Source organism: Phyllostomus hastatus, unplaced genomic scaffold (assembly GCF_019186645.2).
Source record: "Phyllostomus hastatus isolate PE091 unplaced genomic scaffold, TTU_PhHast_1.1 phas_contig_1, whole genome shotgun sequence".
In the NCBI taxonomy this organism is placed as follows: Eukaryota; Metazoa; Chordata; class Mammalia; order Chiroptera; family Phyllostomidae; genus Phyllostomus; species Phyllostomus hastatus.
This window is the reverse complement of record NW_025333498.1, coordinates 10,932,530-10,954,789: the sequence shown is the minus strand read 5'-3', so window position 1 is coordinate 10,954,789 and position 22,260 is coordinate 10,932,530. Positions and strand designations below refer to the sequence as shown.

General features: G+C 36.7%; 2 protein-coding genes across 7 annotated transcripts in view; one reads left to right on the top strand and one right to left on the bottom strand.

Annotated features, from left to right (window-relative positions):
- Positions 1 to 11,261, top strand: part of ITGA4 (integrin subunit alpha 4) — a 79,106-nt gene extending 67,845 nt beyond the window's left edge. The window contains exons 20-28 of the mRNA XM_045841441.1: positions 360 to 439; positions 815 to 904; positions 2,783 to 2,873; positions 4,094 to 4,201; positions 5,037 to 5,162; positions 5,840 to 5,959; positions 8,311 to 8,409; positions 8,988 to 9,107; positions 9,691 to 11,261. Coding sequence (XP_045697397.1) covers positions 360 to 439; positions 815 to 904; positions 2,783 to 2,873; positions 4,094 to 4,201; positions 5,037 to 5,162; positions 5,840 to 5,959; positions 8,311 to 8,409; positions 8,988 to 9,107; positions 9,691 to 9,816 — 960 coding nt within the window. The 3' untranslated portion in view covers positions 9,817 to 11,261. The remainder of the gene's footprint in view (positions 1 to 359; positions 440 to 814; positions 905 to 2,782; positions 2,874 to 4,093; positions 4,202 to 5,036; positions 5,163 to 5,839; positions 5,960 to 8,310; positions 8,410 to 8,987; positions 9,108 to 9,690) is intronic.
- Positions 9,118 to 22,260, bottom strand: part of CERKL (ceramide kinase like) — a 102,844-nt gene continuing 89,701 nt past the window's right edge. For 3 of the 6 annotated variants that reach the window (XM_045841563.1, XM_045841694.1, XM_045841764.1), the window contains 3 exons: positions 20,535 to 20,631; positions 15,550 to 15,728; positions 12,171 to 12,289 (listed from right to left, as the gene is read on the bottom strand). In XM_045841563.1, the coding sequence (XP_045697519.1) occupies positions 12,208 to 12,289; positions 15,550 to 15,728; positions 20,535 to 20,631 (358 nt within the window). In that variant the 3' untranslated portion in view covers positions 12,171 to 12,207. Of the gene's footprint in view, positions 9,724 to 12,170; positions 12,290 to 15,549; positions 15,729 to 20,534; positions 20,632 to 22,260 lie in introns of those variants that run through there. The other 3 variants (XM_045841632.1, XM_045841937.1, XM_045841839.1) reach the window with 3 other exon arrangements.

The window sequence follows — 22,260 nt, the reverse complement described above, 5'->3', positions numbered from 1 at the left end:
CCAGGTGGTCCTATTTGCCAGGCATGTTACCTCTGCTATACAAAAAGGTGTTTCTGGCAAGAGTCCTCACTCAAGTTGTTAAAGCATCTCTAATTTTGTCAGTCTGGACCTGGCTGTCGACATTCAGAGGAGGCTTTGTCTCTGAATGGCACTTGTGGAAATTCTGGTGCTTTAGAATTGCTACAAACCCAACAGCTTCCCTGTAGCTCCCTGCCCGAGTGAAGGGCAGCTTATGTTCCAGAACATAGTTTCAAATCTGCATTCCTCAGGGTATAAACTATTAAAAAATTAAAATTCAGATGATAAAAAATGCATTTTAAATTATTTTTTAATGAGCTTTCCTTCTCTGTGTTCTACAGGTAAATGTTACCTTTCTCCTGGATGCAAGCTCCCTCAGCAGAGCAGAAGAGGACCTCAACATCACAGTGCATGCCACCTGGTACATTTCACTGTGGAAAAAATCATGTACTAGAGGAAATAGACCCCTGACTTTTTGGAGGGGACCTTAGGGGAACCATGGAGTTCTGTTCCATTGTCTTCAGGAGAAAGCTTCTCTTATGTCATCTGACAAAAACAGAAACCCTTTAACCAGCATAGAGGAAAGTAACAGTGTAAATAACAAGAGTAAATTTCTACCAACCCTGTCATAAAAATTTCTTACTGTCATAGCCACTTTTATCCCCATGCCCCAAAAAGCATTATTTGAACCAACCATTGAGTATGTCAGGTATATGTGGTATATAATTAGTTCTCTCTGAAGATGACTTTTGTGCCTGATGGGTTCTAACAGGGTGTTTTCTCTTTGCTTCTGTAGTGAAAATGAAGGGCAAATGGGCCATCGGAAAGGTAACAAAGTGACTTTGGCCATACCTCTGAGGTATGACATCATGCTAAATGCTCATGGGTAAGTAGATTTTGATGCCTCCTCTAAAGCTGAGGGCTGATTATAAATCTATTGCTGTGTACATTGTTAGTCAAAGCCGTATTTTTTAAAAAAATGTTTTTAAGATTTGGTACTGTTTCTCTCTCTCAACAATGACCTCAGCATTGTGGTCCCTTGCCCAGCTGTTCATTATTCTAATCCATTCCGTAATTGTCATGGAGACCACATCAAACTAGTGCCCACCAGGAGGAGATGTTGTATGGGAAAAGCCTGATAATCCTTCAGTGGGTCATGCCTAGCCTTCCAGTTGCAAGCAGCGCAGGCCAGGACCCCGGGAGTTGGGCAGTGCACAGTGTGCTTGATTAGACTCGATGGCTGTTGCAAGTGTGAAGTTTAAAGAATTACAAGCTTGACCAAATCACTGCACTCTAGAACCTGTGTCTGCCTATGTGGCAGAAGGACTCAGCTGTGTGAGAACTGGCTGCAGGGCGTCCCTTTTCCGCTCTTTATACCCGTGAATTAGTTTCTCATCCACAGCCCGAGAGCCAGTATTCGCTGATTCCTCGTAATTTAGTAATTGTTTATGAGGTTCTGACTCTAATTCAGGGAGCACATTTGTGGAGAAAGAATGAAAAAAGTATTAAGAAAACCTTTCATGATTTTATTGAAAATTATTTAAGCTATTGATCTTTGTTGAAAAACACATTTTTAAAGCAATTGAAGATAAATACAGAATAGGCAAATGACCTTTTCATGTATCTCTAAGTATAAACCATCCTCAGTCACTTTTAACCATCCATAAAGATGGCATATAATATATAAAAATAAAATATCAGTGTCTAAAGCTAATGGCATTGAGTATCAAATTTGTGAGAATTAAGCCAGGGATAAAGGTGGCCATTCAAGAGCAATGAGGACCTAATAAAAAGTCAGTGGGAGGTAAAGAAAACTAATTGCATGTTTTCTGGTTTTAAATGTGGTCCTCCTTGATTTTCCTATAATGATTATCCTCCCTTTTTTTCATTATCCACATCTTACTATTTTGAGCAAGGACTAGTCTATAGTGATTAAGCTGCCTAATCTATATTTGAATATTCTAATTTCCTTCCTGTGTGTTGGGTTACCTAATTTGTATTACCTCATATCAGCTGCCAAATATGAGCAGCTGGTGAAGTCAGGGTTTCCCCAGAAAAGTATTTCTTGAAGTTCACTACTGACCCTACATATGTATGATTACAGGGGAAAGAGCAACAACTCTGTACTTGAACAAAAACTTTACCATACTTACTGGTGTTTGAATTGTTCCCCAGATCTGGGGGTCATTACAGTAGCAGCAGGAATTGATGGATGGGAAGAAAAAACTCAAAAATAAGTAAGGTAGATTGAAGTGTAGAGGGGGATATTGGAGTCCTAGAAAAAGCTAAGAATTGATCTCATATTTGCCAGATTTACATAAATCAATAGAATGAACCAGGCGGCATTGGGGAGGCAAACAAAGAACATTGGTGGGAAGATACTATCACTCAAGTCAGTACACGGTTTTAATTTTATTACATTTTTACTAAAATTATTATCTTACCAAAAACCAAAAGAATTTTATTGTGCTTAAGGGGGCACCTACAGTCTGAATTACAGCATATTTAAGATGTACTTAATGGATATGCTATAATCCAGACTATAGAGAAAGACTGCTTATACCACCTCGTCAAACAGGACAGTTAGACAAGTTCAAGCAAGCTGTGCAAACCTCGGGGGGCAGCATGTCTTACAATTACAGGCATCCTTGCACCTTGGACAACCTGGCACCTGGCATGTGCCCAGTATGCACTTTGTAAATAAATGAATGAGATTGTAATGCTGAAAAAAAGACTGACTTAAATTTGACTTTGTTTCTGTCAGGCTTGTAAACCCAACTTCATTTGTGTATGGATCAAATGAGGACTCTGAGCCTGAAACGTGTATGGCAGAGAAAGTGAACTTCACTTTCCACGTAAGAAACATTTGTGAAATGGTCCTGTTAGAACCTGGATGGACTCTAGAAGGCGTTATTAATTTGTAATTAGTAGTTGAATATTTTCTAAGTCACAGTGGTGTGACTGGAACTGGACATACTTTCGGTCTATAGGTTTGGTGAGTCTGTTCAAGTATGTATGAATGTGTTCTTGGAGGTCTGGACGTGACTAGGCAAACAAGCATGGAAAATGTTGTCAGGTAGAATGACTGCAGACCTCAGGAAGGCCTTGTCTGAAGGTCTGGACTCTGCTGCTCACCCATTGCGGACACTGCCTTTGCAATGCCCTGTGCGTGCATGGCCTAGCAATCACCACCTGCCCCAGAGCTAGGAACACCCTTTCTTCTTCTTTATCTTGTGCATTCAAAAGGTCATTGCAAGTCTGTGAGTCGTACTGTTTCATTCAGGGGTTGTGGCACATTGCTTTTCTAATTTATTGTATTGGTTTTATAGTGAAGCTCTCAGGAGGCAATATTTTGACTTACTTTCCCTTTACAGGGTTCTGCAATCCCCAAATTTATCAGTAGCAATGGCATATCATTCCTTTTTGCATTATTTTTTAAAAATCTGTTGTATTTTTTTTAAACCCAATAAATTAAACCTTTCTGATTTTCTGAGTGCATCAACATTATAATTACCCTGAGTTAAAATATATTTGATTCACTTATTGCCATTATCCCCTCTGCAGAGAGGGATTTTGTGAAAATATCACAGGGTTTAGAATAAGGAGACCTGGGTTTTGGTCCCAGTTCTTGTTACTTTTTAACATTCATCTTAGGCATATTGACTAATACCTCAGCATTTTCTTGAGCTGGCAAATAATTAAACATCACCTCACCTCATGGAATAGTTAGTAGGACCGACTGATCATGGCTTTTATAGATATATAATGTGCCTTACAAATACCCATTGTTGATGTCTCTTTCTTTAGACTATTTCTACAATAAAACACCTGCCTGGACATTGTGGTCTAATTAATATAAAAGGGAGAAAGCTGGGAATAAGGACTAAAGATTGTAATTATTAGCAAACTTTTTTAAGTTCTCAGCCTAAGTATCCCATCTCCCTTCGCTGTGTAGCTGCCAACAACAAACCTCCGACACCGTAACTATGGCAGGAAATGGGCTCACCTGAAAGCTCATCTATATCTGTACTCACATTTATGAAAACACTGAAAAGTTATTTTTTTTCCTTATCAGGTTGTCAACAGTGGCCATAGCGTGGCTCCAAACATTAGTATGGAAATTATGGTACCAAATTCTTTTACCCCCCGAACTGATAAGTTGTTCAACATTTTGGATATCCAGGTAAAAATGTGTTCCTTTGTTTATTGCAAGTAATACTGGTAAAATGGAGATTTCTGTGAATTTACTTCAGTCACACTTACTCTAAGCTACGAACTCACTCTGCATGCATTGGGTGAACTTTGAGCATGATACTCTGCTTCAGAACTGTAAGGTTACAGTGGAGCCTCTGCATTTGACTTACACAATAACAGAATTATGCTCTACTATCTTAAGTACATTTTCTTTGTGATATGGACCTCTGGAAGTAATTGAATTGGTAGAAATCTCTATAAAACTTGAGACCACTAGTGGGAAAAATAGTATTTTAGCCTTGTTTAAAGAAAGAATATTCAAGTCACTACTTAAGAATAAATATTGCTTTTACCCTCCCAGTTTCCAGACTGGGAAAGTTTATTTTATTGAAAGTTAAGTTTATTGAATAAAATAAACTTAAGTGGGTTTGAGATCTAATTTTTAAAAATCTTACTTGAATTCTAAATTTAGATGGTAGGACATGATGTTATATTGTTTTGTGTCTAAAGCCCAAGAAATGTTGAATTCCATGTTGGTGTTCAAATGTTCATTTTTCACATTGCCCTAATTTCCATAAGGTAAAGGTCATTTGATTAGCTTAGGACCTGTAGCCAACCCTCTAAAATTTTGCTGGGGTTTTGTTAGTGTTTTTGCTGCAGAGATTTTATCTTTCCCAAATCTGTTGAAAATATTTTTGCACTTTCAGAAGTAACTTGATATATTTTAGAAAAGGTAAGCAAGCAATTGGAAGTTTTAAAGCCATGTAGCTTTTGCTGTTCTCTCCAATGTTGAGTTACAATATTTTTCTTGCTGTCTTGTATAGACTACTACAGGGGAATGCCATTTTGAAAATTATCAAAGAAAGTGTACCTCAGATCAGGAAAAAGGTGCAATGAGGACCCTAACAGATATATTTACATTCTTGTCAAAGACTGATAAGAGGTTATTGGTAAGTTTTGTTTTTTCCTGGTAGTTTTTGCTTTTCAATGTATAGAACTGAAACACTTAAAACCAAGCACCAATGGGTTTGAGCTGTCAGATGAGTGTAGCAGAGAAACAAGTTCAGCCCATGAGGAAGAGACATGATTGGAAATCGATACAGACCTAGGGTTAAATATATACATTTTCATTATTTATCTAACAAATGCCCACTTTTTTTGCCAGCCATTCTTCCAGACTCTCTTCAACTGAGCAGGCTTTGTGAAATGAGGTTAATTTTGACTCTTTATTTTAGTGAATTTATGAAAATAAAATAAAATAGAGAAAGCAATGTTACCCTTCAAACTATCCAGGTTTTACAATGAACACAGAACCTCTAACTTAGCAAGACTCTGATTAAGGAGTCTTTCTTTGAAGTCTATCCCAGAAGATTAAGTTCACAAAAATAATGAAAACACATGCTCTAGTTCAAGTTCTTTGTTTTTGTTGTAATTTACAAAACAAACGATTTTTCTGTGTAAAGAATTTTAAATGCCACTAACAAAAGCAGAACTTTAATTCCATGTTTATAGCAAGGTAGTTTTTATAAATGCCACTAAGAACAGACTTTTTTTTCCATGTAAAATATTTTAGCTGTCATTTTTTAAAATGTTGAAATTTTGATGTAGCTTTTTTGTACTTTTCAAGTTCTGCGTGGAACATGATCCACATTGTTTAAATTTCTTCTGCAATTTTGGGAAGATGGAAAGTGGAAAAGAAGCCAGCGTTCACATTCAGCTGGAAGGCCGGCCGGCCCTCTTAGAAATGGTGAGTCTAACACACGGCAGCAACTTTGGTGCGGGGGTGCCCGTGGACACGGCAAATTATGTAAAGAGGATGACATGTAAGGAGGCCTTCAACAGATTAAAAAGGTATTAGTAAACATAAAATTTAGAGTGAAACTTTAGCTGAATGCATTGTCTCCATGGCATGGTTTTAGTAATTGAACCGATCATTCAGACTATAAAATAGAGTATGGAATAATTAAGAGTTTTACTTTAGAAAGCACGTTCAACTATTTATGGATCTTGACTAAATCAAAGAAATTGGCTACCTTAACATTTCGTATAACCTTGAAGTTCTTTCCAAACTACTTAAAATTATGCTTAAAAATCTAATATTTAATAAAGCTAAGAAGTATTTCATAAAATCAAAACAGCAAAATATATCAACAGGAAAACACAAATACACAATAACAAAATCACCTTTAAGAAAATGAACTTTGAAAGAGTGAATTAAAAAATAATTAAATACACCTTGGACTTCTTCCTAGAAAGGAATATATTATTACATATTTATGAGAAGTATTTTAAGATAAAAATGGTTTTATTTGGAGTTCTGTTCTTCAGCTTCCTTATCTGATAATAGGGCTGATGGCTCTTCTGTAGGAGTGTTTCGGATTAAATGAGATAATTTTGATTTTCCATATGGCATTCAGTACAGGCACCCCATGTTTATTGCACTTCGCAGGTAACTCTCCTCCTTTCAGAGACTGGGGCTTTGTGGCAACACTGTCAAGCAAAGTCTAGCAGTACCATTTTTCCAATAGGTGCAGATGATGTTTTGCATTTTTTAGCAATAAAGTATCTTTTGAGGTCTGTCCATTGTTTCTAGACACAATACTATTGAACACTTAATAGACTCCAGTATAGTGTAAATGTAATTTTTATATGCACCAGGAAACCAAAAACTTCATGACTCATTTTATTGCAATATTCGCTTTATTGCGAATCAGACCCACAGTACCGCCTGTACAAGGTCTGCCTATACAAATGCATGGAACGTAATGAGCCAAAGAAAAGGGATGTTATTCTGTTTTATTAAGAGAAATATTTGAAATTACCACACGGTGGTCAAGAGGAAGATGCACCAGACAGTGAAATAAGAGATGCCTGTTTTAGTTTAAATGGTGCTAAAAACTATTCTTGGGGTCAGCAAGTTCCTCAGACTTTTGCAGTTTGCCTTCTCATACCCTGGACATACAGGCTTTTCAACAGAAGACACCACTGGCATTTTAATCCAGATAATTCTTTGTTGTCAGAGGCTGTCTGTGCATCTTGGCAACTTTGCTGACCTCTAGGCACTAGATGCTGGTAGCAACAGCTCCCAGGTCCTAAGAGTCAAACGTGTCTCCAGATGCTGCTGACTGTCTTCGAGGGGATGAAATCATGCTGTCGGAAACCACTGCCCTGCATTCTCTCCAAGACATTGAGTAAACTTTACATAGTAGTTTTAATTTCTCAGGGCCATAGACCTCTTTAAGAATCCAACTCAAGAATATATTTTCATATACCCAAATAAATGCACATATTTTAAAAAGCTCAATTTTTGCATACAGTTTCAAAAGTCCTTAGCGTCTGTGGGGCCTGTCCACAGATTCCGGGTTATCGAGACTCTGCATTAGATAGTAAAGCTCTGAGTTCATCGACTGTTTTTATATTTCAGTGCTATAACTATTTGTACTAGGTTTTTCCATTTCAATATTAAGTAGACTATAGGTATTTGATCTGAGCAACTAGATGACACTACTACTTAGGAAGAAAAAGAAGCCCAAATAAAATGAATTTTAGGAGAGGTTTATCAGTTGAAAAAAGTCTTACTGGGATATAAATAATTCAATACTCAAGGGAAAATACACTGGTAACAAGCAAATAATAATTAAATCAAGTTATCTTGAAGTAGCTATGTTTAATAAAAGGACTTCAACAAAATGATACCACATAAATTAATACCAAGACCATGCCTTTAGAACCAAAGGACGCACTGCATTGCAATTAATTACAAATGGTGAAATAAATTGGGGAAAATAAATTGTGAAAACTTCTAGACAGTCGGTAAGGATCATGAGAAAATAGTTCTGTTAATACATGTCTTCATTTAAAAAATAACTGAATTTCAGGGGGAAAGGGGTAGGGTTTACAGGAACAAGTATAAGGACACATGGATAAGAACTAGGGGTGGGTGGAAATGGGAGGGAGGAGGGGAGGGGTGGGTGGGTGGGTTGGGATGGGATGGGAGTGAAAGATAGAAAATTGTACTGCAACAATTTAAATAAAATTTAAAAAATTAAAAAAAATAACTGTGCATCAGGCTACAGTGATGTTTCTTTTATTAAACAGGATGAGACTTCAGCACTCAAGTTTGAAATAAGAGCGAAAGCTTTTCCAGAGCCAAATCCAAAAGTTACTGAACTACACAACAATGAGAATGTTGCACATGTAAGATCACCTTTTTAAACTGAAACATTAAGAATGTAGGGAAAATAGTATGGCTAGGGTGTTTAGTCAGGAAACCAGATTTTGACTAGATCATGGAGGGTTTAAAATGCTTAGAATTGGTATTTTCCACAGCTGGAAGGAGGGGATGACCGACAGTGTTTAGGAGGTGAATGTGGCAGGATGGATGATTGGAGGAAGAAGTACAGAAAAAGTCCATTATGCCCAGTGTTTCTGCTAAACAGCTGCTGTTGTTTCCTGTGGTTACGTCAAACCAGCAAGAGAACAGGATGGGTTGTTATAAGTACTGTTGGGGATTGGTGGGGGTGGGGGGGCGGGGCTTCAAAAGAAATAAGAGCAGCCCTGGCTGGCGTAGCTCAGTGGATTGAGTGCGGGCTGCGAACCAAAGTATCGCAGGTTCGATTCCCAGTCAGGGTACATACCTGGGTTGCAGGCCATGACCCCCAGCAACCGCACATTGATGTTTCTCTCTCCCTTCCCTCTCTAAAAATAAATAAGTAAAATTAAAAAAAATAGCAAATTTAAAACTGGTGATCCTCTATTTTGGTTGATTTATGTAGGTTCTGTTGGAAGGATTACATCATCAAAGACCCAAACGCCATTTCACTATAGCGACTATTTCAATTAGCTTGCTGATTGGACTTATTTTACTTTTATTGATTTCATATGTTATGTGGAAGGTAAGCCTTTCTCTAATAATTACTAATGTTAAACCACTCAAAATGCCATCCTTGATTTCCTCAAAGCCAACAGCCCCACGTGAATACACAGTAATTGATCACATCTTATTTCTCCTAACCTGTAGTACCAAAGTCCTTCTAGAAAAGTATGCCTTCTTCAAGTTAACTCGGTTTCAAAAAAGCATTTCAGAAACACTGCACATTATGCCAAATGTCAATTTTAGAGAGTTTACACATGTATCATTAACTCCTGCAGCAATAAAAAAAAAACACAAAACAAAACACTCTTGAACCCAGTATTTTCCAAACAAGTTTTACTGACTACATGGGACACAGTTGAAGAAACACAGCAGGTCCTAAAATGATGTTATTTCATTCAAATTTATTTTGTCTTAATGTTAGGAACTTAACTCTTGTTTATATCAATTAGCCTGTGATAAACCCAGTTTTCAAATACATAGGTGCTATGATTTTAATTGAAATGACCAGCGATGTTAAGTAAGGATTTATTGGCATTGACTGTTCAGACATTTTGTATAAGTGTAATGACTACAAACTAGTGATTGTGCAATGGGTTTTTCAGGTTGGCTTCTTTAAGAGAGAGTACAAATCCATCCTACAAGAAGAAAACAGAAGACACAGTTGGAATTACATTAACAGTAAAAGCAATGATGGTGGTGGTGGTGGTGGTGATGATGATGATGATTAAAGACTTCTTTCAAATTGGAGAATAAGACTCAGGTATAATAAAGATATTTAAGACATTGTTTACAAGAAACCATGAACTTTGCTCAGTGGTCTTTCAAGCACTTCTTTTACTCATAACCTTGTGACATACTACGTCTTAAGGCAAATGAAAAATCCAAGAAATGATATTCTATCAGCTCTTAAAGACAGCAAAAACACTAAAACATTCAATTTATTCAAGATAATCCTTTGAAGATATCAGGAAATGAAAGTACATCTGAATTAAATCATATTGAGGACATAAACACAACTGGAGAAATCTTGGACTTGAACTATACCTTTAAAGGAATAGGTAATAATTCATTTCTAACAGATCTTTGGGACTCATTTGAAATATGTTCTTTAAAAATAGAATTTTTCAAAGAGCTGTTTCTGAATTTCCTAATGAACAAGAGTCATTGTCATTTTAAAGCATATTTCGCCTTTAAGACCTTTGTAATACATTTCCTATGAGCTTTGATCCACAACCACTCAGCACTCTGATTGTTCTGGGCCCAAAGAGCCGACTTCAGACTGAACTTTTATACACTGGTTTGAGCTGAATTGGGTGACTTTTGGATAATTGTTTATAGAGCTATGGATAATTACTGTTTATACAGCTATGGATTTCTTTCTTCTTTCTGTATATACCTAACTTTAAAAGACTGTATATTTATACGGACACAAATTCATGCGTTCTCCTGTAACAGTTTTTCCAAGGGCACCCGGAGTAAATTAAAAATCCATCATTAGTCAAATTTTTTGTTTATAAAAACCGCAGTACTTACGAATTCTAATTTATATTCTGAAAGAGATGGTGATGGTTGCACTTTAGATGATAGATGATATTTGAAGTATAAATACACTGATAATGTAAAATATAAAAACTATACCTCACACATTTTTTTAAACCAAAGCTCTGCAGGAGTAAGGGGAAATATTTCATACAAATACACTCTAAAATACTGATATTACTCTTTATTCAAGTATAAGTAAATATCACATGTGTTTTCATCAGTTGTATAAGAGCATTCTCTTCTGCATGGAATTGGGGGAACAAAATCCAGAAATTTAACACAGGTTTAGTTTGTATCCAGTGACTATCAAAGTAACATCAAAATTTCCATGATATGTGCTTTAGTGGTAAATATTTTAAATAATTTCTCTTTAAAGTCCTTTACATTCGCAAATATAATCTTTCTGTAATATTTATTCATGCATATGAGCTAGATGCTGACTAGAATATAATTTCATCTGAACTTCCTATAATTATAGGAATATATAATTATTTCAGCGGAAGCTTCCTATAATTATATGTATACGAAGTTTGTGACCAAATTTTTAAAATCTTATAGGATGTGATCAAATAAATTAGAGGTCGGTCTTACTATTATGAGAACTATTTCTTTTTTTTCTTTTTTTTTTTTTCAAGATTTTATTTATTTATTTTTAGGGAGGGAAGGGAGAGAGAGAGAGAAACATCAATGTGCGGTTGCTGGGGGTTATGGCCTGCAACCCAGGAATGTACCCTGGCTGGGAATCGAACCTGGGACACTTTGGTTCCCAGCCCACGCTCAATCCACTGAGCTACGCCAGCCAGGGCATGAGAACTATTTCTTTATATGTATATGAAGTCCCTGCCAACAGCTGACTTCCTCAGACTGCCTAGTCTTTATAAAATATCCATTGCCAGTCTGTGACTGGCAGACAGACTTGTAAAGGCTGTTGACGGGAAAGCCCAGTCATCACAACAGGTGTGAAACCTCCTGAAGTCTGTGTGCTGTAGAAATGAATTACATTTATGGAATATTTTAAAGTATACGTTTTTTATCAGAAGCTACCATTTTTTTTCCACTATAGAAAGCCAAGTAGTTCAGGAGGATGTCTAGACTCAGTAGCAGAAAATCAAACCCAAATTCAGAATTTCACTCTCAAGGACAATACCTGAGGAAATTTAAATTTGGCTGTCTTCTATTCAGGAATGACAGCATTTCAGGTATCACCAAATCCACTGAAAACCATGTGTTTTCACCACTGCCCGAAGACATTGCTTTCAGGAGCACGGGAAACGGCACAGCTCCCTACTGGGCCACATTCTGCCCAGTTAGATATTCTGCATAGTTTAAACTTTAATGTTACCTGTATTATGAATTTTAAAACCCTACCACTTTAAGAAAAATGAAGTTGTCAACTTGAAGAGAATATTCACAAAATTGGTACCATAACAACTTAAAAAAAGAGAAAGGGTTCTTTTTAGTAACATCAAAAATAACTAATTTCTTTAAAAAATAAGAGTTTTTTTCCCCTCTTAGGATAATCTGTTTAAAACATGACCATATCCCTTCATATTAAAATTCTAGTTCATACATTACTGTTATAAACAATTACATGTTACTTTGGCATCATTCATTTCTTCTGTGCTTTCTCCATAAAGATCAATAAGTCTTGGGTGCAATCTATAAGGAATAAAATATATGTCATTGTAAATTATTTTATCAACCTCTCATTCTGTTATTTTTCACATACACACAATTGAGTATGGGGCATAATACCAAACACAAATCTAATGAGAGCTGACAAACATCATATTCATTGCAAAGCTATAAATCTAGAAAACCTGAGGCAGGGTGCCACATCAGCACAGAAACCACTCTAAAGCCTTCTTAACTGATTTCCTTGACTAATATCCTCCATTTTTCTGTGAAAGCCAGTCAATTGTGCCTACAGAAAGCTCACATCTAGTGGGCTACTCAGGGTGCCCCTGCACACTACCTGTTGAGTCATAAAGCTTACCAAGAATGACTTTGCATGTTCTTAAATCTTTCTATACCAATTGTGATTGTTACTTACTAAAATGATATGTAAAATTCTTCCTATGTAAAGTAAAAATGAACTGCTGAACATAAAACTGTTACAGTATTAATAATTGGTGAAAGGACATTTCAAAAGACTGATTAAATTGTAACAATCTGCTACTCAGATGGTGTCACAGCATTTAAACTTTTGGCTCATTTTTTGAAATTGAAAATGGAAATTATAGACATGTATTATCTGTATAGTTTATTAAAAATAATTCAAAAATGTCCCTACTACCCAAAGTGATCTACAGATTCAATGCAATTCCTATTAAAATACCAATGGCCTATTTCACAGATCTAGAACAAACATCCCCAAAATTTATATGGAACCAAAAACCACCCCTGCCCCTGCCAAGTAGACTCAGCAATCCTGAGAAAGAAGAAGAAAGTTGGAACATCTCAATACCTGATATCAAACTCTACTACAAGGCCACTATAATTAAAGCAGTCTGGTACTGGCATAATAACAGACACATAGATCAATGGAACAGAACAGACAGCCCAGAAATAAACCCATGCCTTTATGGTCAATTAATATTTTACAAAGGGGGCAGCAGCATACAATGGACTAAACAATCTCTTCAATAAATGGTGTAGGAAGAACTGGGTTAGTACTTGAAAAAAAATGAAACTAGACCACCAACTTACATCAGAATAAACAAGATAGATAAGACTTAAATATAAATTGTGATACCTGAAAAATCCTAGAGGAAAAAACATAGGCAGTAAAATTTCAGATTATCTCATGTAGCAATATATTTGTCAGTATATTTCCTAGGGCAAGGGAAATAAAGGAAAAATAAACAAATGGTACTACATCAAATTAAAAAGCTCCTACATGGCTAAAGGAACCATCTTAAAATAAAAAGGGGACCCAATGTATGGGAGAAGATATTTGCCAGTGACACACCAGATAAAGGTTTAATTTCCAAAATACATAACTCATACAACTCAAAACCAGGAAGACAAACAATCCAATTAAAAAATGGGCAAAGGACATGAACAGATATTTCTCCAAGAATGACACACACAGGGCCCAGAGACACATGAAAAAATGCTCAACATCACTAGCCATCAGAGAGATGCAAACTAAAACTACAATGAGATACCACATCACACCTGCCAAACTGGCTATCATTAATCAACAAACAAGAAGTGCTGGTGAGGATATTGTGAAAAGGGGACCTAGTGAACTGTTGGTGGGAATTCAGACTGGTGCAGCCACTGTGGAATACAGTGTAGAGTTTTCTGGAAAAAAAAATTAAAATGGGAACTGCCTTTTGACCCAACAGTTCCACTTCTGGGAATATATCCTAAGGATCCCAAAACACTGATTCAAAAGAATATATGCACCCTTATATTTTATAGCAGTATTACTTATTGTACAGGAGCCAATATTTGGAAACAGCCTAAGTGCCCATCAGTAGATGAGTGGATAAAAAAGCTGTGGTACATTTATACAATGGGATACTATGCAGCTCTAAAAAAGAAGGAATTCTTACCCTTTGTGACAGCACGGATGGACCTGGAGATGATTATGGCTATAGTGAAATAAGCCAGTCAGAGACAGAATACCATATGATCTCATTTATAAGTAGAATTTAATGAACAAAATAACTAATCAGCAAAATAGACTCAGAGGCAAAGAAACATGGAACAGGCTGCCAGCTGCCAGAGGGGATGTGGGAGGCAGGGACTGGTTGAAAGAAGGGGAAGGGATTAGTCAAAGAACAGATGTCCACGCATGGCCCACGGACATGGACAACAGTATGGTGATTGACTGGAGGCGTAGTTGATGGGCTGGTGGAGAGGGTCAAAGGGGAAAAGTCGGGACAACTGTAATAGCATAAATAAAATATTTAAAAATAGTTCTGAATGCCAGTGTAGAGACTTATAACCAAGGAAAATTCTTTGATTCTCCATAACAACTGATGCATAAATATAAAGTCATACTTTATTAAAATTGTACATTTATCTGTTTTTCCTTCCCTGATTTGTTAATTTAAAAATATATATATATACGTCTAGGCCATCATAAACAGATCAACAAACAAGCGCTGGCGAGGTTGTGGAGAAAAGGGAACCCTAGTACATTCTTGGTGGGAATGCAGACTGGTGCAGCCACTATGGAAAACAGTATGGAATTTCCTCAGAAAACAAAAAATGGAACTGCCTTTTGACACAGCAATTCCACTGCTGGTATTATATCCTAAGAACCCTGAAACACCAATTCAAAATAACCTATGCACCCCAGTGTTCATAGCAGCACAAGTTACAATAGCCAAGTGCTGAAACAACCTAAGTGCCCATCAGTAAATGAGTGGATCAAAAAATTATGGTACATTTACACAATGGAACATTACACAGCAGAAAGAAAGGAGCTCCTACCCTTCATGACAGCATGGATGGAACTGGAGAGCATTATGCTAAGGGAAATAAGCCTGGTGGTGAAAAACAAATACCATGTGATCTCACCTATCAGTGGAACCTAATCAGCAAAAGAAACAAGTGAGCAAAAAAGAACCATCGACATGGAAATAAAGAACATACAGTAACCAGAGGGGAAGGAAAAGGGTTAATGGGGGAAGAGTCTCCAAGGAACATGTATAAAAGACCCATGGACAAAGCCAAAGGGGGGGTAGTATTGAGGGTGGAAAATGGGGGTAGGTGGGGTGGAGGGAGTGGTTGAAGTAAATGAAGACAACTGTACTTGAACAACAATAAAAAAATAAAAATATATATATGGAACTAGAAAAACAAAAATATATACATCTCGCTTTGATAGTTACAGAAAGGTTTTCATTATACTATTTAGTGTCTCTGGTGGACATAGAAAGCAGTGAAGTAATTGGACTTACTTAACGTGAACCTCTGATGTGACTTCCATTAAATCACCATCTACATTCCAAGGGAAACTGGTTTCTGAAGCAGTTTCCTGCGGTTGATCCTCCTCCTCCGGATTGTGTGCCCTGGTTTTATTCCTGGGGTAAACTTTTACTTCTTCAACAGTGTGTGTCTCAATGAATGGAAAGTTGAACTAAATAAAAAAAATTCAAACAATCATGGTACTTTTTTTATCCCTAACTGCTAATGCAACTTAAGAGAGTTCATGATGCTTTCTCTTGCAAGTAAATATGAACATGCAAGCTGATGTTTTTACAGCTTTGAAACTCTAATTAAGACCAAGGATCTCCGATTTCTCTGAAAGAAGGATCCCTTCTTCTGAAGCTTTCCTACCGCATTTAGATCTGGCAACCGTGCAAAGTTGTTTTACGACAAATAGTAAATGTCTCTGAAGTTGTACACAGTAATGATATTGTGAATTTCCAATTAAAGATCATCTTTATTACTGATCTGTTGATAGAAAAGATTTACATAATTCATTGACTTGATTGTTAAGTTGCCAACTAGTTTAGCTGATACAAAGCAAACTCCAGGGTAAGTTTCACACTTGGAATTTAATTAGGAAGAACTGAGGTCTCTGCTTCAGATTTCTCATCTCAGGTGTAAAGCCTTGGAGACATCCTTCATACTGCACACTGGTAAAAATTTCTAATCATTCATTGTAAAAGTTATGAGTTTTAAATGAGTCATTGATAACTGGCTAACAATATGGGTTAAACTGTGTCCCCCATAGTGATATCTAGAATTCCTAATTCCTAGTGCCTGCACATGTCACCTTCTTCGGAAAGAGTCTCTGCAGATGGAATCAAGTTAAGATGAGGTCATTATGGTGGGCACTAATCCCATATGACTGGTGTCCTTATAAGATAGGAGAGAGCCATGTGAAGGTAGACACACGCAGGGAGAATGCCATGTGGTGAAAGAGTCGGAGACAAGTGATGCACCTGCAAGCCAAGGAATGTCAAGAATTGATGGCAACCACCAGTAAGTCTATTATCTTAAGTCATCAGTTTTCATGTATATACACGCATGTCACAAAATGAAACCGCATCCACCCATCCACACAAATTTATTACCTATGAAGCCACAGACATTGTTAGACAAGGTTTTTGGGAGCCAAGAGCTTGGTATCTGGTATGAGGGTGTGCTGGGGGCATGAGGAAGAGAAGTACATGGTTACAATTGTGATACATGTAAATGCTTTGATGGTGTATGAGAATTACATGACAGGAAAGGAGACGGGGCAAAGCGGCTCAGGATATTGGGCGAGCCTCCCATTTGAGCTGAGTCTTAAAGAACAAAGAGTTAGCCTATAGAAGGAGGAAGTTCTGGAGAGAGAAACAATGGTTGCAAAAATCCAGAGCTATGTCACAGTCAAGCAACTACCAAGAAGCAGCATACTGTGATATTGACTGCAATCCTGGTGTTTGGGCATTTAACTGGCAGAATAAATACCTGTACTAGGTATTTAAAGATAGACTATCTACTGTTATGTGCTGAAGTGTGTCCTTCCCTCCTCCCCCCAAAATTCTTATGTTGAAGTCCTAACCCCTCATACTTCAGAATGTAACTGTATTTGCCGATAGTCTATAAAGAATTTATTAAGTTAAAATGAGGTCTTTAGGGTAGCTCTCAATCCAGTATGACCAGGGACCTTGTAAGAACCGGAGACAGGATGCAGGCCTGTGCACACAGAGGACAGAGTGTATATGGGCACAGCTGGAAGGCAGCCTTCTGCAAGCCAAGAAGAGAGGCCTCAGGAGAAACTACACCTTTTAACACCTCCTGGGACTTCCCACATTCAGAATTGTAAAAAAATCCATTTCTGTGTTTAAGCCATCTAATCTGTCATATCTGTATGGTAGCTCTAGCATTGTAACACAATGACTAAAACAGGAAATCTGGTTGAGGAAGATAAGAGGTGAGGCTTTGCCAGGCAAGGGCCAGAATACAAAGGGCCATGCAGTACATGTTGGGGACACTAGATGTTCTCCTGATAACAATGAGAAAGACATTAAGTAGAAGAGAAATCAGATATGTGTTTTAGAAAAACCCCTTTAGAAGGAAGTATGGAAGACAAGACCACAGAAAAGGACCAGAAGAAAGCTATTGTGCAAGAAGGAATTAAGGTTTGAATCAAGGAGGGAGAGATTTCAGAGACATTTAAGAGGAGAACAAATAGACCTGCCTGGTGGATTGGTTGTGAGGAACGAGGGAGAGAGAAGAATCCAGGGTAGCTCCAGGATGGATGGGGCAATGCCATTTTCCTTTGTAGGGAACCTTGGAAGGAGTGAGCAGCTTTAGGGAAAAAGACGCTAAGGTCAGCTGCTGACATGCTGGACTCAAGATGCCTCTGAGTTTTGTAACCTCAGAGCACAAGAAAACATAGCGGTCCTGCAGGTCACAAGAGGAGACGATACTTGGTCCAAACAACAGGGGCCATGAGATCACCCAGGAGAAGGGATCATGAGAAGACAAGGATGCTGCAAACAAATCCCGGGGGAAGTATTAACATTTAAGAATTTTAAACTCCTTGCCAAAAATGACAGTCACTGTGATTGTAGAAATGTACGGACAGTAAAAACTTTTCAGATGGAGGATGGAGTTGAAAGAAACTGAAGGATAATTTTTACCTCCTATCGGTTGTACACAGAGTGGTGGAGGCAGGACGAGTTACACAAATGACGGTGTTCAGTATGTCCTACAACTGTTAACCTGTAGGACACTCGGTTCAACCTGGTACAGAAGGTACAGAGACCTAGACTGCTGCTCTCCTTAGGCAGAAGTGCTGCGTTTTCCTTCCTGGATACAGAGCTGCTGTTTAGACAGATTATACAATCTTATGTTTTCTGGTCTTTATAATATTCTATAATTTATATAAATATACATTTTTGAAAATGTGTTCACAAAAGTGCTACGCACAAGAATATGTGTGTATGTGTCTATAATTTTTTAACAAATGTATCAAATTAACACTGCTTGAAAGCAGTCACCTTGAAAATCAATCTATTCTTGATGTATATCATTATGCAAAACATTTTGTAATTTCCTCACAAAAAATTACAGAGCAATAGCACGAACTTCACATCTTGCAAAGAGCTAGTGAGTCCACGGTAAGCCTAATGAAGCACACAGTCACACAGAGGCAACAGTTTCTTGCATTGAAAGTAGGACATGACTGGTAGAGCACATGGAAAAAAGGAAGAAACAAAATGAATATATCTTGCATAACAATCTCATTTTTAAAAACAATTATCTTTCTATAGATATTTATATTCACTATATCTTTGTCTTTATTTTATCTAAGCATCTAAGTACTTTTAAATTCATATGGAAAAGGGATATCTATAAAAATTGTCTTAAAAATTTTCCCCTTAGGCAACTCCAAAAGAGACCGTCCATAAATTGTTTGTGCAATAGATGCCTCCCTGAAATAAATACAGAGCTGCTTAGAGCATGTTAAGGTTAATATTCATTTACATTCTCATACATTTAATACAAAATTATTACAAAAATGTATACCAAATAATGTATACCAAATAACATACCATACCTTTTGGAATATGGCATTTTGGCCACTTTTTATATTGTTTTCCTGTTTTTATTTTCTGACTTAGGTGGAAAAAACAGTGAGCATGTTCTATTTTTTTTTTGTAGTGAAAGTCCAGTTTTATTTTTTCCCAATCCATTGCCAAACAATCCTCTTGTCAAACACAATAAAAACAAAGAAAAACAGTAGTTTGTTTTAATGTTTAGAAATTTAGTAACATTGAAAAAGGCATACATTCCTTTAAAAATCAATAAATCGCTGTATTTCCCAAGACATACATACATCAAGTCACTACTTAGGCTCACAACCTACATTATATTTGCTTTTCTTTACGACAGTAAAGATTTCGAGATTTATGTTGAAGGAAAGTAGGACTATCTCTACTTTTTATGATGTGATTTTCTAAGCACTTCAGTTGGCTGCTCCAAACACATGGATCAAACAATGTTGTGGGTGGAAGAGAACTGAAACTTCGAGAAGACTGCCTAAGGAAGTTGGAGATCGTAAAGAATGCAGAATCGTAAAGAATGCAGAATCGTAAAGAACGCAGAATTGTAAAGAGGTAGCCTTGTGGTGCCCCTCTTTGGAAGCTCAACTCCACTGCCAGCCACAGCTCCTCCAATGTGCCCTCCCCCAACTGCATCCTGGCACAATTTTATACCTTTAACAGATGTGAGACTTCAGAGTTTCACAACTATGCCTATGTGCTTCAAGATGCACAATTTCAAAAATTCACATATTTCCAGACTCGGTTTCCTAATAGTTGGGTCAAAACATCTGTCAAAGAATTTGGGTTGTGAGAGTTGCTGCTCTTCTTTAAAACAAATCCCTTCCATGGAAAAACCATTTTGTCTGTTTGTCTATTTATCTATCTATCTCTGCCTCTATCTCTGCAAACATCACCACACATACTAGTTTTGAATAAAATAATGTCTGTATTAAAGTGGTACATATTTTTACAGATTTACCTGCAAGTCTATTTCAATCAACACAGGTAGGCAGGAGAATCTAGAGGTCATAAGTGTACAGACATTCTGCTGCAATAAAACCAAGAAGGCTAAAAATCTCGGATTTCACTACTTCTCATTCTGAAGAACATCCTTAGCATGTAATTCTATCACTGATTTGCTTCAATGTAACACTCCATTTCCTATTTGCACAAAAACCCAAACAAACAAAAAACCACATATATAATCACCAAACCATAGCTCAAAAAAGGTCAGTCTATATTAGCACTGGTGGATGTTTTTCAAAATTTGGAGGAAGCACAGGTTGAATAAAAATATATTCAGAAGAAAATAAAGCCTCCTTATGAGGCAGGACTTGATGCCCACTTTTAGCAGCAGATTTCTGTCCATGATTAATAGAAACAAAAAGAATTTACTATACCTGATTTTTAACACTGGCATATCTTTTCAGGTGTTTTATAAATTCTGGTCTAGAAGTGTTCCGTGCAATTATAAGAGCCATACTTCCATTATTTAACCTGTAATTAAATATTTGTATTTGACATTAAGTTTCCTAAGAGATTATAGCAGAAATGACTATATCAATCCTTTTAACAAATAAAGATGTTTACTACAAGCTTTAGGCAAGCTAGATAAATCATCATCATAGTGAATTTATTTAAAATTCTTAAATCATATTTTGCTGTGTTATTTTTAAATGACACAGTCTTTCAAATTGGCTTTATTAGATAATTGACTTTCTTCTCAGCAAGCTCTTATGTTCAGGGCTTTTTATAAAATAAACTATCATGCAATCTATCAACTTATCAAGACATAAATTAAAAACCAATGTACTTAAGAACTCTAAATGTGAAACCACATATGTTTTTCAAAGATGTATTATAAAACAGTTAATATGTAGAAATGGTATAACAAACAGTTTGACACTTTCTAAAATCTAAAATTGATTTAAATATTTATTTATGGGCAGGTCCAAGTGACACAGGAAACAGAATCAAACTGGCTGTTGGATGGATGACAAAAACCGAAATGAACAAATGCTTCCACACATGTTCAGTTAAATGACTGAGCATTTTAATCTGGCATAACTGTTGGGCTCAGATAAGAGACTGCAAAGTTAGAATGTGTGATTTATCCCAAAGAAGCCACTCACAAATGAATGTAGCTTTAGAAGGCCATTTGAAGAAATACATGCAAGTGACTGCCAGCTCAATTTCAATGCAAATATAAAGTTATTCCAATAATAACAACAAAGAAATTTTAAAAAGAGCTCTTTAAATCTTGTGGAACCTCAGGTTAGAGCTATAAGAGACTTGGAGATTACCCACCATTCAGTGAGTTTATGCAGGAGGAAAAGAAGCCCCCAAGTTTAAGTTACTTGAGGAAAAGAAGCCCCCAAGTGTAAGTTACTTGCCCAAAGGCACACAAAGGAAAAATGACCACGGAGCCAGAGCTCTTGACTCTCAGAGTTCGATGCTCCTTTGACCTATCATGCCATCTCTTCCCAGCCTAAAATAATTCCAAAATGTTCTTTTTTAAATTGGCTTAATTTTTACTCGCAAACATGAAAATCATTTTATATTCCACTTTTCAACACTTACTAATAATTAGAACATACCCTATGTGCCTGGCATAAATTAATAAAAGTATCCTTTTTCCTCTAACTTAGGATACCTCCCTGTTTATTACCCTCATATCAATTGCCAAAGCAAAATAATAATAATGATAATGATATCAATCATTTTTGCTAGGTGTTAATCATTCTGGTTAAGTATTTTATAGGGAATATTTTGAAGTGAATCATTCAAATAATGTTATAAGTTGCCAAAGTACACTGGTTGTTCTTTTATTCCACATCCAAGGGAAAATCTGGATTTGAGTGGATTACACAACATTCCTGTTTCTTCCTTCTGTGCTCCACAGGAATGGGAGAGAAGTCTTTTCAGACCAATAATGGACAGCCACTTGAAAAGAAGGTGCCAGACATAAAATATCTACATCTTGTGGGTGGAACAATATACAAAGTGTCTCCGATGTCTTACAGGAAATGTGGACAGCAGCTTCACATGGACCGCTACTCAGATTAAGACTAACTGAAATGTTTCTTTTGATTAAAGGTTTCACAGAAGCACACATACATGCTTTTC